The 15,788-nt window shown below is 34.8% G+C and overlaps 1 protein-coding gene across 4 annotated transcripts in view; it reads left to right on the top strand.

Annotated features, from left to right (window-relative positions):
• ECHDC1 (ethylmalonyl-CoA decarboxylase 1) overlaps positions 1-14,825 on the top strand; it is a 44,650-nt gene extending 29,825 nt beyond the window's left edge. For all 4 annotated transcript variants that reach the window (XM_059941259.1, XM_059941258.1, XM_059941260.1 and 1 more), the window contains 2 exons: positions 3,098-3,178; positions 14,332-14,825. In XM_059941259.1, the coding sequence (XP_059797242.1) occupies positions 3,098-3,178; positions 14,332-14,740 (490 nt within the window). In that variant the 3' untranslated portion in view covers positions 14,741-14,825. The remainder of the gene's footprint in view (positions 1-3,097; positions 3,179-14,331) is intronic.
• Positions 14,826-15,788: the final 963 nt, after the last annotated feature.

Genomic DNA, 15,788 nt, shown 5'->3' on the forward strand with positions numbered 1-15,788 from the left:
GCACGCTGCAACGAAAGATCCTGCATGCCTCGGCGAAGATCCTGCGTGCCGCAACTAAGACCTGATGCAGCCAAAAAAAAAAAAAAATCCTTTTATTTGGAAGCAGTGTGTGTTAAGAAATTTGCAATTACTTTAGACCTGCACCTTTTCATTTTGGTTAGACCTACAAAAAAATTCTATACTTTCAGAACATTTTAAATTCACCTTTTAAATACACACTTTGCAAAGTGGGTCTTTGCAAACACAAAAGGTTAAGACTTATTTTTACTTCAGAACCATTCTTTTATATAGGATCAGTCTCTGGATCATTTCAGTGAGTAATGAAAACATCTTTGATAGGAACCTTCAATAACAGTTCTGGAACTCAGTCTTCTCTGTACCACAATTCTTCCTTTTGGATACAGCCTTAATTTTCCCATCCGTAATTTGATATCAATAAAAATGAACTAAGACAATATCACATTGAACTATTACCGATTGCCAGCTGCTGAAAAGTTCCAGGAGCTGTATACAGGCCCACCTCAGGGATATTGCAGGTTAGGTTCCAGACCACTGCAATAAAGCGATATTGAAATAAAGCAAGTCACAAGAATATTTTGGTTTCCCAGTGCATATAAAAGTTATGTTTACACTCTACCATAGTCTATTAAGTATGCGATAGCATTATGTCTAAAAAAAATGTACATACCTTAATTTAAAAATACTTTATTGCTAAAAAATGCTAACCATCATCTGAGCCTTCAGTGAATCGTAATCTTTTTGCTGGTGGACAGTCTTGTCTCAGTGTTGATGGCGGCTGACTGATCAGGGTGGTGGCTGCTGAGGGCTGGGATGGCTGCGGCGGTTTCTTAAAATAAGACACCAGTGAGGTTTCCTGCATCAGTTGACTCTTCCTTTCATGAATGATTTCTCTGTAACATACAGTGCTGTTTGATAGCATTTTACCCACAGAGGAACTTCTTTCAAAACTGGAGTCAGTCCTCTCAAACCCTGCCGCTGCTTTATCAAATAAGTTTATTTAATATTTTAAATCCTTTGTTGTCATTTCAACAGTCTTTACAACATCTTCACCAGGGTAGATTCCATCTCAAGAAACCACCTTCTTTGCTCATCCATGAGAAGTAACTCCTTATCTGTTAAAGTTTATCATGAGATTGCAGCAACTCAGTCACATTTTCGGGCTTCAGTTCTAGTTCTCTTGCTGTTTCCACCACATCTGCAGTTACTTCCTCCACAGATGTCTTAAATCCCTCAAAGTCTTCCAAGAGATTTGGTAACAACTTCTTCAAACTCACGTTAGTGTTGATATTTTGACCTCTTCCCATAAATCGCAAATGTTCTTAATGGCATCTAGAATGGTGAATCCTTTCCAGAAGGTTTTCAAGTGGCTTTGCCCAGATCCATCAGAGGAATCACTATCTATGGCAGCTATAGCCTTATGAAATGTATTTCTTAAATAATGAGACTTGAAAGTCAAAATTACTACTTGATCCACAGGCTGCAGAATGGATGTTGTGTTAGCAGGCATGAAAACAGCATTAATTTCATTGTACACTTTCATCAGAGCTCCTGGGTGACCAGGTGCATTGTCAGTGGGCAGTGATAGTTTGTTTTTTTGGTTTTTATAAATTTATTTATTTTATTTATTTATTTTTGGCTGCATTGGGACTTCGTTGTTGTGTGCGGGCTTTCTCTAGTTGCAGTGAGCAGGGGCTACTCTTTGTTGTGGTGCGCTGTCTTCTCATTGCAGTGGCTTCTCTTGTTGCGGAGCACGGGCTCTAGGTGCGCGGGCTTCAGTAGTTGTGGCACGCGGGCTCAGTAGTTGTGGCTTGCGGGCTCTAGAGCGCAGGCTCAGTAGTTGTGGCGCACGGGCTTAGTTGCTCTGCGGCATGTGGGATCTTCCCGAATCAGGGCTTGAACCCATGTCCCCTGCATTGGCAGGTGGGTTCTTAACCACTGCACCACCAGGGAAGCCCTGGGCAGTAATAGTTTGAAAGAAATCTTTTTTTTCTGAGCAGTAAATCAGCAGTGGGCTTAAAATATTCAGTAAAACATGTTGTAAACAGATGTGCTGTCACCCAGGCTTTGTTGTTCCATTTATAGAGCACAGAGTAGATTGAGCATAATTCTTAAAAGCCCTAAGATTTTCAGAATGGTAAATAAGCATTAGCTTCAACTAGTAGTAACCAGCTGCATTAGCCCCTGATGAGAGAGTCAGCCTGTCCTTTGAAACTTTGAAGCCAGGCATTGACTTCTCTCTAGCCATAAATGTCCTAGATGGCATCTTCTTCTAATATAAGGTTGTTTTGTCTACATTGAAAATCTGTTGTTTGGTGTAGCCACCTTCATGAATTATCTTAGTTAGATCTTCTGGATAACTTGCTGCAGCTTCTGTATCAGCACTTGCTGTTTTATCTGGCACATTTATGTTACGGAAATGGCTTCTTTCCTGAATTCTCATGAACCAACCTCTGCTAGCATCACACTTTTCTTCTGTATCTGCCTCACGTCTCTCAGTCTTCATAGAATTGAACAGAGTGAGGACCTTGCTCTGGATTAGGCTTTGGCTTAAGGAAATGTGGCTGATTTGGTCTTCTATCTAGACCAATAAAACTTTCTTCCTATCAGCAGTAAGGTTGTTTTGCTTTCTTATCATTCATATATTCACTGGAGTAGCCCTTTTAATTTCCTTCAAGAACTTCTCCTTTGTATTCACAACTTGGCTAACTGTTAGCCAAAGCCTAATCCAGCGCAATAAAGCAAAGCACAATGAAATGAGGTGTGCCTGCATTATACAAAAACATCCATTTATTTGGAAGAAAGTTGATATGTCTATAGTTTAAAAATATATAATGATTTGGGGAGGTATTTTGATAAGCTTACATAGCATTTAGTATGAATTATTATATCTTCATTATTATACTGTTTTGCTCATGATACATTGGCTAATAGTTCTATACTTTGAGGTGTGATTATTTTTATAAACATAGTTCAGTAATTTTGTTTCTGTTGCATCTTAAGTTTTAAAAGTGTTTGTACATTAATATCAAAATTAAAAATATTCACATCCATTTTTCCTTTTTCCTTCAATATACAGACTTCCTTTAATAAGTGTTGCACTAGTTCAAGGTCGGGCACTGGGTGGAGGAGCGGAAGTTACTACAGCCTGTGATTTCAGGTAGGGTAAAAACTGTGTTACTCCTTGCACAGGCATAATTAACATATGCTCAAATTCATTGTTTGCCTGAATATCAATATTTTATTTATTCTTAAACAGGATAATCAGTTAGTGAATATTTTCTTTTTGCCAATCATTAAAGTAGATAATTTTAGTCAGTCTAGTATAACTCCATAATTACTTCATTACTATGCATTTCAAAAGGTTAACAAAAGGATCTGAATAAATCAAATCCATATTAGCAAAGTCCCTGGGGAAGGAAACCAAGAAAATATATGAAACTTTAAGATTCCCAAGAATTATACAAGAAAAGTAAAGAACTAAAAAAACCCAGAGAAATAAAGAAAAGAGAAGGGAGAAAGAGACTGCTTAAGTCTTCCTCTTACGAATAACAAGAGGTTTTCTGAGAACTATTTCCTGTCTTTACTGTGATTTGTAGTAACTTTGTGGAGCTTTGGGGCTGATTAGGGAATTTAATTAGAGAAAGTTACTTGGGACCAATTAACCATTCAGTCCCTAGAATTCGTTTTAGTATTGGCTAGCTGTGCTTCATAGGAATGACACAATTTTGATAAGGCCTTCTATAGTTTGGTTTTGTGTGTATAAAACATAAATGTTCAGTTTAATGACTTGCTACAAAATAGGAACCTATGTAACCATATTATAGGTCAAGAATTGAAACATTACCGGCATTCCTGAACCCCCATACATGCACCTTCTAAGTCATAGACCCTTCATTTCCATCTATAGGAAACTATTACCCTGTATTTTATGATAATTACTTTCTTACTTTCCTGTATAGTTTTTTAAGTTAACTATTCTATAACCAATATATTCTATTTTTTTTTCTGTTTGAACTTCATATAAATGGCATCATATACTAATGGAAATACTATGAGGAAAGATTCAGTAAGCTAATTCATGCAAAGTAGTAACATTTTATTGATATATTAATTTTTCTTTTTTAAATTTATGACAGGTTTCAATTTATAAGTTGAAATATATCACTTTGTATTCACATAAATCGGGATTTTAAAATAGTTTTGGTGTATAAGACAATTTACAAAGATCCCAGTCTCTTTGAACACTAGTACTTACTAACTGGGGAGGATTCTTGTGTACACAACGAAAAATGGCCATTTCACATGACAGTGACCTCTGCTGTCATCAGTGCAGATTGCATTAGGAAGCTACATTTCATTCTTTGAGGAGGAAGCAGTTATTGGCTTCATGGACAATATGAGACTAAATACAAATGCTCTGCGTGTGAAAGGATTAAATGCTTTCTCACTTTACCCTGAAACACAGGTACTTGTGGAATATATAATTTAAATATATAATTATATAATATATATAAGATATAAAGTATATATTTAAGTATAATTTAATATATTTAAAGAATCCTAAGGTATATGTGAGTATACATTATTACACTTAAAAATTCTCTACATAAAAAAAAAAAAACATTCTCTGCATAAAAGTAAGTGCAAGTTAAAACTTTATAGATGTACTCTGGAGAAAGTGTGCCCTCTAACACAGAGTCTGGTGTTCATCTTTTAAGCATTTATTAGACTTTTGCATCATCCTTTATATTCATTCCTGACCTGTGTTTGGGTGCAGTTAGGGTTTAGGCCAAAAGGCAAAATCACAGAAAAAAATAGAAATTATTTAGTCCTTTAATACTGCTAATTTACCTTGCTATGTTATTCTCTAAATGAAGTGTCATGTGTTCCTAGAGCCTCATAAAATATTTAGTTGTTTTGATTACGAGTTGTCTGAGGGTACTGCCCTCATCAGATATATTCAGTAACATAACCAGATACAGTCACTTTTCCAATGAAGACATACTCATTTGTGGACCAACTACTTGGCATATACAGACCCTCATATTAAATTGCATTCAGTAGAGTCATTCATTAAACATAGTTTAGCACCATGGCTAGCTAGGCACTGCCATTTAAGAAACTTGTATGTCTTGGGGTTTTGTTTAGTTTTTCTAGTAATACAGTTTTATTACACTTTATAAAATTTCTGATTCACAACTGATAAGAAATTTAAAAAAAATAGAAACTGATCCTTCACAAGAGAAGTGTGAAAAGCACTGTCCTAGACTATTCAGCCCTTTTAAATCTTTATACTAAATGCAAGAGTTCTTAGAGAGGGTTGTATACTGAAGTACATTACTAGCCACAGTTACAAGGTAGTGATAAATCAGTACAAATTACTCTAGGTGATTTTCCCCCCAACTTGATCAGTACCCTGTCAGTTATCTTCTATGACAAATTATGTTCTAAAAATACTTGCTTGTTATAAAAAAACCACCAAAAGCTCTCATAGCATTCTGCTAAAAAGATAAGTTCCTTCCTTAGGTTGGCTCTTTTTAGCTTAACTTTCTTACCTTGGAGAATTGCCTGGAATTCACTCAACTGACATTTTCATTCCTGTTGCTCTTCTATTACCAATGGAAACTATTTCAGAAGATGAGAAATAATCTTAATATGAATATTCCAAAGAATTGAGCTCATGCACCATTCTAGCATTACCCTGCTCCCTGCCCCAAAACCCTTTAAGCACCAGCTGATAATACATGTAATGAATTAATATGTCAGAAACAGGTCTACATGGCATATATAGACCCTCATACTAAATTGCCTTCAATTGAGTCATAATTTTCATTTAAACTTTCTTAGAGAAAATGGCTTTTTAAAAACATTTTCTAAAGCAAAACATTAACTTATGAATTAAAAATTGGCATTCTACAGTGCTCACAATCTCGTCACTCTAACATCTTTCCCTTTAGTGACAAAATTGATGAGGAAATAAAAAGCTAGAACTGTATTAAAATCATTTGCTTCAAATTTTTAAATGTCTTGATTAATTAAAATATCTAGAATGAAATATAAATTAAGAAAATATTTATTTGAGTATTAGTTTTCTATTGCAGCCATAACAAATGACCACAAATTTAGTGGCTGATAACAACATCAGTTTATCTCACACATGTATAGGTTGGAAGTCTGGCTGGGCTCAGCTGGGTTCTCTAAACCTGTTCACACAAGGCCCAAATCAATATGTTGGCTGGACTGGGCTCTGAGGGCTCTGAGGGAGCATCTACTTCCAGGTTCATCCTGGTTACAGCGGGCAGAATTCAGCCCCATGCACTTGTAAGACTGAGGTCCCTGTTTTTCTGTCAGCCTGTGAGCCAGGGGCCAGGCTTAGCTCTTAGAGGATGCCTGCATTCCTTCTCATGTTTTCCATGTGGCCCCGCTTCAGCAGTGGTGGGTTAAGTTCCTTTCATACTTTGAATCTTTCTCACTTTCCCCTCTGCTGCATCTCTCTGATTCCAGCTGGAGAAAGTTTTCTGCTTTTAAGAGCTCATGTGGTTAGATTAGGCCCACTCAGGTAATCCAGGATAATGCCCCTATTTTGATGTATGTAACCTTAATTACATTTGCACAGTCCCTTTTACTATGTTTACTACGCACAGCTTCCAGGGATTAGGGCCCAGACATCTTTGTGGGACCATTCTACCTACATCATCATATAGGCTTGGCATAGAGAATATAGTTGCCAGATTTTTTGCTTGTATATTCCTATTTGATCACCAATTAAAATTGGTAACTTTGTTACTCTAAGCTACCTTTGTAAACTCTTTTAAAACTCTTATTTAGGTACTTTTTAGAAAACATTAATAATAGTTCCTATATACACCAAATTTATAAATGTTCATTGATATAAACATTATTTTAAGTGTAACTATAGTATGGTTTCTTAGATTGGTTTCAAGCTCAAGTTTCCAGAATGCGTTTTAGGAGGTACTTAGAACACTCATTCCTTGAGTCTGCTGTCTTATTCCATATCATTCAAAAAAAGGGGGTCGGGGTGGGACAAAGGGGAAAGAAAAGAAAATCTCTCAGAACTACCCTAGAAAATACAAAATGACAAACTCAGACTGCTTGGCTTTTCAGCATCAACTTTTGGCGGTCAAAAGCATGTAAACAGTTTAATTTCATGTCTAATATTTAGTTTTTGCTACTTAATTTGGTATAAGAGAGAAACTGGAATTGCATTTTTTGTTTGGAAATACAGTCAGCCCTCTGTATCTGCGGGTTCCAAATTCAAGGATTCAACCAATGATTGAAAATATTCTGGAAAAAAAATTCCAGAAAGTTTCAAAAAGCAAAGCTTGAATTTGCCATGTGCTTGCAGCTGTTGACATAGCATTTACATTGTATTAGGTATAATAATAATTAGGTAAATAATTATTTACCTAATAATAATTATTAGGTAAAATAATAATCTAGAGATGATTTAAAGTATATGGGAGGATGTGCGTAGGTTACATAAAAGTACTACACTCTTTTATATGAAGAAATTGAGCATCTGAGGATTTGATATATGTGGGGGGTCCCAGAACCAATCGTGGAATGGATAGAGAATTTTCCTATACCATATTATCACTTAAATTCACCGATTTTTAACACTTTGCTGTTTTGTTTTTCACCTCGTGTGTGTGTGTGTGTGTGTGTGTGTGTGTGTATACGTATGTTTTATATATATATATATAATAATTTTTTTTCGGAGAAATTTGAGTAGGTTGCAAACGTCTTGCCCTTTTACTCCTTTAAACACACACACACTCACATAAATATATATTCTTTTTTTAAGAACTAGAGTATTTCCTTATTTAACCACAGCACAGTTGTCAAATGCAGGAAATTTAACATCAATGCCATACTTTTATCTAACATGCTATCCATATTCCAGTTGTGTCGATTCAGCAGTAATATCCAGTATAGCACTCCTGGACTTTTCCTCCACTGCGAGATCATGTACCGCACTTAATTGCCAGAGTTCTTCACATTCAGAACTGAGATAATTGTTTTTTAAGCCAATAAGTTTGTGTTATAACATCAATAGTAAATAATACAGGTGGTGATATTTTAAAAATGTTTATTGTGCTTTCTGATTGTAAAAGGATATGTGTGCATTCCGGTGAGTATGAATCACCTGGGGATTTTATTAATACGCAGTTCTGATTTCATCTCAGGGGTGAAGCCTGAGGTGATGCTGATGTTGCTGGTCCACAGACCACACACTGATTAACAAGGTTCTAGATTATTTTGAAAATACTTATTTCAAACATATTTTACATATTGTAAAATATACTTTACTGTACATTAAAAAAAATTTTTTAAATGTACAGTTAGAGACTAAAAGTTGTTGCCATTCAAAGATAATTAGCATTAGCACTGTGGTGTGCTTTCTTCACATCTTTTTAAAACAGACATATAACTTTCTATTTTTTAAAAATTAGGATCATATGACATATAGTTTATATTTAATGTACTTGGAAAACATGAATTTAATAAATTTAAAATGTTCCATCAGTTTGGATTACTAAAATATCTTTCTTTGTTTCTAATTTTTCTCTATTATGATTAATGCTGTGATAACTGCCTTATAATATAAATAAGGCTTTGTCCTTTTGGATTATTTCCTTAGAATAAAACCTAGTACTTATTAATAGTTCAAGTACTTAGTCAAGGGATGTGAAAATGTTTAAGGTGTTTGATATATGGTGCCAAGTTATCCTCCAGGAAAGTTTCTGCCAATTTATACAACCACCAGCAGTATACGAGTGTCTGAGAGCATCCTTTCTCTCACTTAAAAAAAAGTGAGTATCACTTTTTTAAAAGATCTTTTCTAATTTTGATAATCAAAAATTAAATTTTATTTTAATTTGCATTTTTAAAGGTTTCAGTGAGGCATAAATTTTCACATGTTCATTGATGTGTGTGTGTGTGTGTGTGTGTGTGTGTGTGAATTGTCTGCATTTTCTTTTTGCTCTTCTTTGGAGTATCCAAGATTTAGCTGTTTATACACTGGATGAAAAACACATTTTTATTCCTCCATCTCCCTAGAGAAATAAAATTCTCAATTATGCAATTTAGAGCCTGCCTATCTAATTTGTGTTCAATCTCTAACATTGCTTTCATGAATATAAATAACCCTCAGCCAAAGGTATTAGCATTTCCAGCTGCTACCCATTAGTTCAAAGTATATTACAAAGGGAGCTATAAACAGCTTTGTCCCAAGGGAGCTACTGTAGGTAGGGTAGCTCTTTTCTTAAAATACTAACTTAATAAGTAAAACACAAAATACACATAATATACACACTTGCACAAATGTGCGCGTGCACACACACACCAACCAGCACATCCCAGAGTCATTAGAAAACAAATTCCATTTGTGCTGCGGCAGTGCCTGTTCTCTAAATATGAGATGTCCACCTTAGGAAGCAGTCACGCTGCCCACGCATGTTGCTTTGTTTTGTAGTTATCACCGTATTATGCGGAAAGACTTATTTTAGAGCCTGTGATATCAAGAAAATGCACCTCTGAGCATGCTAGGATTACTGACTATTAAAATCAGAATTTATATTCCCAAAACATTTTACTGTCTGTTTCTGTCTCACTGTAGCACCACCACACACACACACACACACACACACACACACACACACACACAAATATTCACTCATTCAACCACATACTCTCTTACTCAAGCAGTCTCTTTGCATATAATACTCGGAGCCTCATGAGAACAATCAGCTGAGAGCAGGAAATCAGAACAGTGAGCTATGGGGAGAATCTTTGGGGTCTTTCCTTCTGTTTTCCTTAATTTGTCTTATGTTGTGATGGCAGGTAGAAAACAGGAGGAAGGAGGTGCCAGGAAAGTACATGCACAAACAAATAAGTGTCTGTGTTCAAGGCATGATTTTAAAGTATTGTTTGTAGTCAGATATGTTGTTGCTATTAATTTTATGTGCCATATTTCCCCGTATCACCAGTTTGCTTTGTTGTATTTGGTTTGTTCTTAATACCATGTAAAAGGACCAGCAATTTCTGGCCCTAAAGTTTATTTAAATCAATGATTTCAGACTTTAAATTTATGATATCATGTGATTTAATTTTGTAACAGGACTGCTTTCTTTAAAATTTTTAAATATTTCAGCTTTTACTTATATTGCACGGTATTCCTTAAGTTAGTCTTAGAGAGATATATGTCTATTTTTCTTTTTTTAAATCAACTTGGAATCTTCTGCTTCAGCTATATCTATAACAGAACACAGTTTTATTTCTACCTTTATTTGGAAATGAAAAATTGTATATATTTTGTATTCTCCATTAACAGATACTGAGGAAAGGTAGTATATCATTATTAGCTGGGCTTCCAGTGCGAGTATAGCTCTTTTACAGTCAATACTTTAGGGACTGAGTGAGTTTAGTCCAGGAAACAACTTTATAATGTCTTCCTAGCAGAAACACTGCTGTATTTGTAGTGACTTATTTATTAATGTAACCAACTTGATAATAATAAAAGCTAGTACAATTTTTATATTCCAAATAAAAGTATAAATAATACTGTGTTCTATAGATGTGGCTCAGAAAATTTCACACTGATTTTTTTTTAAACATATATAAACACAATTCCTCTAAGATTCTGTTTAAAAGAATTGTGGTGTATATATGTTCTAAGTAACTTTCATATATTAACCATTTAATACTCATGGTAATTCTATGGCATAAGTACTATTGTTATATCTATTTTATAAACAAGCATACTGAGGCCCAGGGATGTTAAGTAATCTCCTCTTCCTCATCCTCTTTATACCATGTGTCTTTTTTCTTTGCTGTATTTTTCAAGGTGTAAAATGCAGCCGGTCTAGTGGCCAAGCCAGGCAGTCTGGTTTACATCTATGCACTTCACATCAAGGCTGTACTCTATCCTAATGCAGTTATTTATGTGTTTCTCACTCTTTGCCACAGAGATCAGTAAAAGTACCTTTCTTTAATAATAAACATTTTTTAAAAACTTTTTTATAGCTTTTACTAAAAAGCTTCCTGTTTTAGTAAAATTTGGTAATTGTTTTAAAATTGTTTTTCTTGAATACATTTGTTCAAAGTCCTGCAACTTATAGCTAACTCATCAGAAAGTAGTAGCACAATGAACAGTCCTTTCAGGTATCAACATTGACTTTGCAACACCTGTCAGAGGTGATACTCTTCCTCAAGTTATGGGTAGTTTTTCCTATAACACTGATGCATCCATACTGTAACACCAGGTATATCCACATTTGATTAATTTCCTCATCTCCCCTCTCCCAAGGTGTCACAGGAAATTTTCAGCTTTGCCAATAATAATGACACTAATAAACAGATGATACTTACAATTCTTTTACTTTTCAAAATAAGAGAGTTTAATATGGTTTTATAAATGAGTCGGCTATAAGGCTTCAGAATCTTAAGATTCAGGTCTTCCAGTTTTCTACGTAGATTAATAGATTATCCCTTGCAATAAATTACATTACAGGTGGTACCAGGTAACTGCATCTAAACTCTAGCAGTAATTGGTGTATAATCCCATAAGGCCTATCAGGAAGCAGTTTCTGTTTTTGGATGTATCTTGTTGATATGACGTTTTCTTCATAAATTCTGGTTATCACCATTGAAGATTTTATATTTAAACTAACTTTTAGGTTAATAAAGAGTATTGTGAAAGGTTGTCATCTCAATGTTCCATATTTCTCTCATTGTTAGACTAAACTACTTTGTGTTCTTTTGTCACTAATACATTTTTTGGTCATATTTTCTAATGTATTGATAATACGTACATCAGTACACAAGTACACCCTAGGCATGACATATAAAGAATGGATGTCAGAGTTTGATCACAATAGGTATTTTTATAAAGATCACCTCAGGATTTGTTAGAGTTATAAAATATGATTCAAAAAATCATACCTCACCTTGTAAAATAAGGCAAAAGGGAAAAGCCACACATGGTATAAAGATGGTAATAAACATTCTTCTTTAGAAGCAAATAATTCCAAATATAAATATGCTTACATATATAACTTTTGTTGTCATAAGTTCATCTACGTTATCCCAACATCTAGAACTTTAACCAACTTTTATGTTCAGCTGATTTTAAATGAATTTTTCCCTGAAATAATCCTTTTCTGTATTGTAGGCATAGATCTGAGCCATCAGTGTCAATTCCAGTATATAATTAGGAACCGTGACACATTTATTCTGTGAAAAGCCTTATAAGACTTTCAATATTAACAATATTCCTATTTCCAAGTCTATTAGACATTACTGTAATTTCTATTCTACTTTCTTAATTTTTGACCTTGATTTCTGTTTACTGTAAGACAGTACTCCTCTCACAACTTGGGGCTAAATTCAGATTAAGACACTTGTTCTTTCTTCCCTCACATTTAAAAATTATTTATTGAAAACTACTATTTTCATGGCTATTTGCTTCTAATAGCAGTTGTCCATAATTGAGGCAGATTTTCTCTTATAGGAATTCACAGCTGTGAAGAGAAAGTTCTCTTTCCCAGTGGGTTAGTAAATAGGCTTTTGTGAGAATTCTCTACTGGAATATTTCTCTTGATTAAAGGGTCAGAGACTGAAAGTCTATTGTTGTTCTTGGTGCTAAAAGAACCAAACCACCTGCAGCTAAGCATTGAACTCTTTGGAGAAAACCAGAACTATCTTAAAGTCTTCGTTTTTGTAATGAGTAGTTTGAAAGCAATAATTTTTCTTAAAAAATTAAAATTCAGACATGACCTTTGGTCCAAATTAGAGATTTTAACATAGTGAATGCATTGAAGCATGCAGTCCAAATAAAACTCATAGCTGCATTCTCTAAACAGTATAGCTTTATGCAGCCTATTAATACTATACACATATTTAACTGGCAAATGTGATTGCTGTGCCCACTAATCTCTTTGTGTTTATTCCCTTTTATTGTTCCACTTGATTATTAATCCCCCTATTCATAAAAGTCCCAAGATTTGGGGGAAATGAATCCCTGCTATAGGAAATCACTCAAGTCCAACCCAAGCCACTATAAACTTTAATGGCATCCCTGCTTCCACTCTCATCTAGTTAACTGTTTTATGTACTGTGAGGTTAAGAGCACACATAATGAAGCTAACTTACTTGGATTTAAAATTCTGGTCCTGCTATAGCTGCATGGCCTTGGGTGCGCTATTTATTCAATCGCTGTTGCCTCTGTTTCCCTCTGTAAAATGAGCATATTACTGTACCTCACATGGTTGTTCTGAGGATTAGTTAACATAAAGTTCCTTAAATAGTTGGTGTGCTATTAAATGCTAAATAGGCTACTCTTACAAAACATCAGATACTACTCCTTTGGTCAGCCTCCTCCTAAAGAGCTTCACACTTTAAAAATAAAACCTGACCACCTGTCTGAGTGCCTATAAGCTTACCTGTCTGATTTCATCCTCCATTACTCTCTGTTGGCTCTATTCAAGCTACATTAGCCTGTTCCCCAGAGATACTAAGCAGTTCTACTTCAAGGCCTTTGCACTTGCAATTCCCTCTTCCTGGAATTCCCTCCCAGAATTTTGCATCGCTCACTCACTTGGGTAGCTGCTCAAATATTCAGAGGGCTTCTCCATCTCAAATAGCACACACCCAACACACATAGCCTCATTCTCTAGTTCCTTGCCTCATTTTCTTTATAGCATTTATCACCACTGACATTATATTGTTCAGTGTCTTTCCTAACAGGAATGTAAACTCAGCATAGGGATTTTATTTTGGTCATTCCTGTAGTCCCGCATCTAGCATTGGTAGTGCTTAGGAAATATTTGTTGGAAGAGCGGATCAATCAATTCTGAGTTAAAAAAAAAACATTTTTTCTTCCCCTGAGGACTATTGAGTTTAACTTACTATGCATTTTTTTTCATGGTATGCACCTAACATTCCTTACTCCCATATTTTCACTTTAATCCAGGTTTTCTCAGTAGGCCACCACTCACTTGAGAAAGATACACTTCGGGCTCTTAGAAGTAAACATAAAGATTAGATTCTTATATGCAAAGTAAAAGATAAGCGAGCACAAGAATGTTGACCTTGTTTTCAAAGGGAAGTGCTAAATACTGTGCAATAAATTGAATTCTATACTTAGCCAGATTTTTTGAACATTGTTTTTAATACAACACATCTACCTGTAAAGATCTATGGAGATTTCAGATCAGATTATGAATAGGTAGTACTTTGTGACTAAAGCATATATAGTTTCAATTAAGTTTTTTCTTTTCTCTTCTGCAGATTAATGACTACCGAGAGTGAGATCAGATTTGTCCACAAGGAGATGGGTATAATACCAAGCTGGGGAGGTACTGCCCGGCTAGTTGAAATAATTGGCAGTAGACAAGCCCTCAAAGTGTTAAGTGGGGCCCTTAAGCTGGATTCAAAAAAAGCTTTACAAATAGGAGTGGTTGAGGAGGTCTTGCAGTCTTCAGATGAAACCGAATGTCTCAGAGAGGCACAAGAGTGGCTACAGCAGTTTATCAAAGGGCCACCAGAAGTAATTAGAGCTTTGAAAAAATCTGTTTCTTCAGGCAAAGAGCTTTGTTTAGAGGAGGCATTACAGACTGAAAGAGATCTTTTAGGAACAGTTTGGGGTGGACCCGCAAATTTAGAGGCTATTGCTAGGAAAGGAAAGTTTAATAAATAGTTTTTAAAAATATGTACTGCAAGTAAAACTCCAATGATTAATATGTATAAAAGTCAAATGATATTAAATATGAATGTCAAAACTACTTTGAAGGCTACTATTAGTATTTGGGTTTTTAACAACTGTTTGAATACCTGAGCTCATCGGCCTAGTTTTCAGTCTATTTGGGTACTTACCAAGTAATTTTGAACATCTGACTAAAATATGCAACACTTTCAGCTTAAAAATTATTAGCAATTCCCAAATTCCCATATTAGTTCTTAGGCTATAACCAAAGACCAGTTTTTAAAAGAAAAAACTACACAAAATCTATTTCTGGTGTTATTTTTCATAAAGTCTTTGTCTTACCTTACCTGGAAATAATTTACAAAAATAGCTTAATGAAACTTAGCAAAAGTGGAGAGGGGTCAGGGGACAGGAAAATATGCAAAGGTTATGATTAGTCCTTTTCTTCTGCTCCAAGCAGCTGGAGTAAAGAAGTCATGGGGTAACAGCCCTTCTTTTAAATAAAGATGCTCCTCACCTCAACCCTCTACAAATTTGGACCTTATTTATTTGATCTTTTAAATAATTATTAGATTTCTATTTTAAATTATCTATGAAACAATGATAGTCACCATATAGAAAGTCTACTAACTACAAAATTGGCCAGTTCATTTGTGTGCTCCAGAATTTCCAAACCAGTAGTTAAGAAGTACTATAGTTTACATAGTAATCAAATTTAACTTTGATCAAAACTGCCAAGGACTGCAGAGACTCAGGAAGCACCCTGTAACATACATTTGCATTTTACATCAGATTTCTATTTTTTTCTGAAAAGTAGCTAGCATTTCTTCTTTTATAACTAGCTATCTTTTAAAAGTAAAGTTAATAACAATGTGCAACTCAGACTTTTATGATCATCTCAGTAATACAGACTTTAAAAAACATAAGTCAAAGAATTAAGTCCTAATTCTAACCTATCAATCACAACAAGAGGTAAAAAGATGGACCTAGAGTCTGTCATACAGAGTGAAGTAAGTCAGAAAGAGAAAAACAAATACCGTAT

Source organism: Balaenoptera ricei, chromosome 12 (genome assembly GCF_028023285.1).
Source record: "Balaenoptera ricei isolate mBalRic1 chromosome 12, mBalRic1.hap2, whole genome shotgun sequence".
NCBI classification, from domain to species: domain Eukaryota; kingdom Metazoa; phylum Chordata; class Mammalia; order Artiodactyla; family Balaenopteridae; genus Balaenoptera; species Balaenoptera ricei.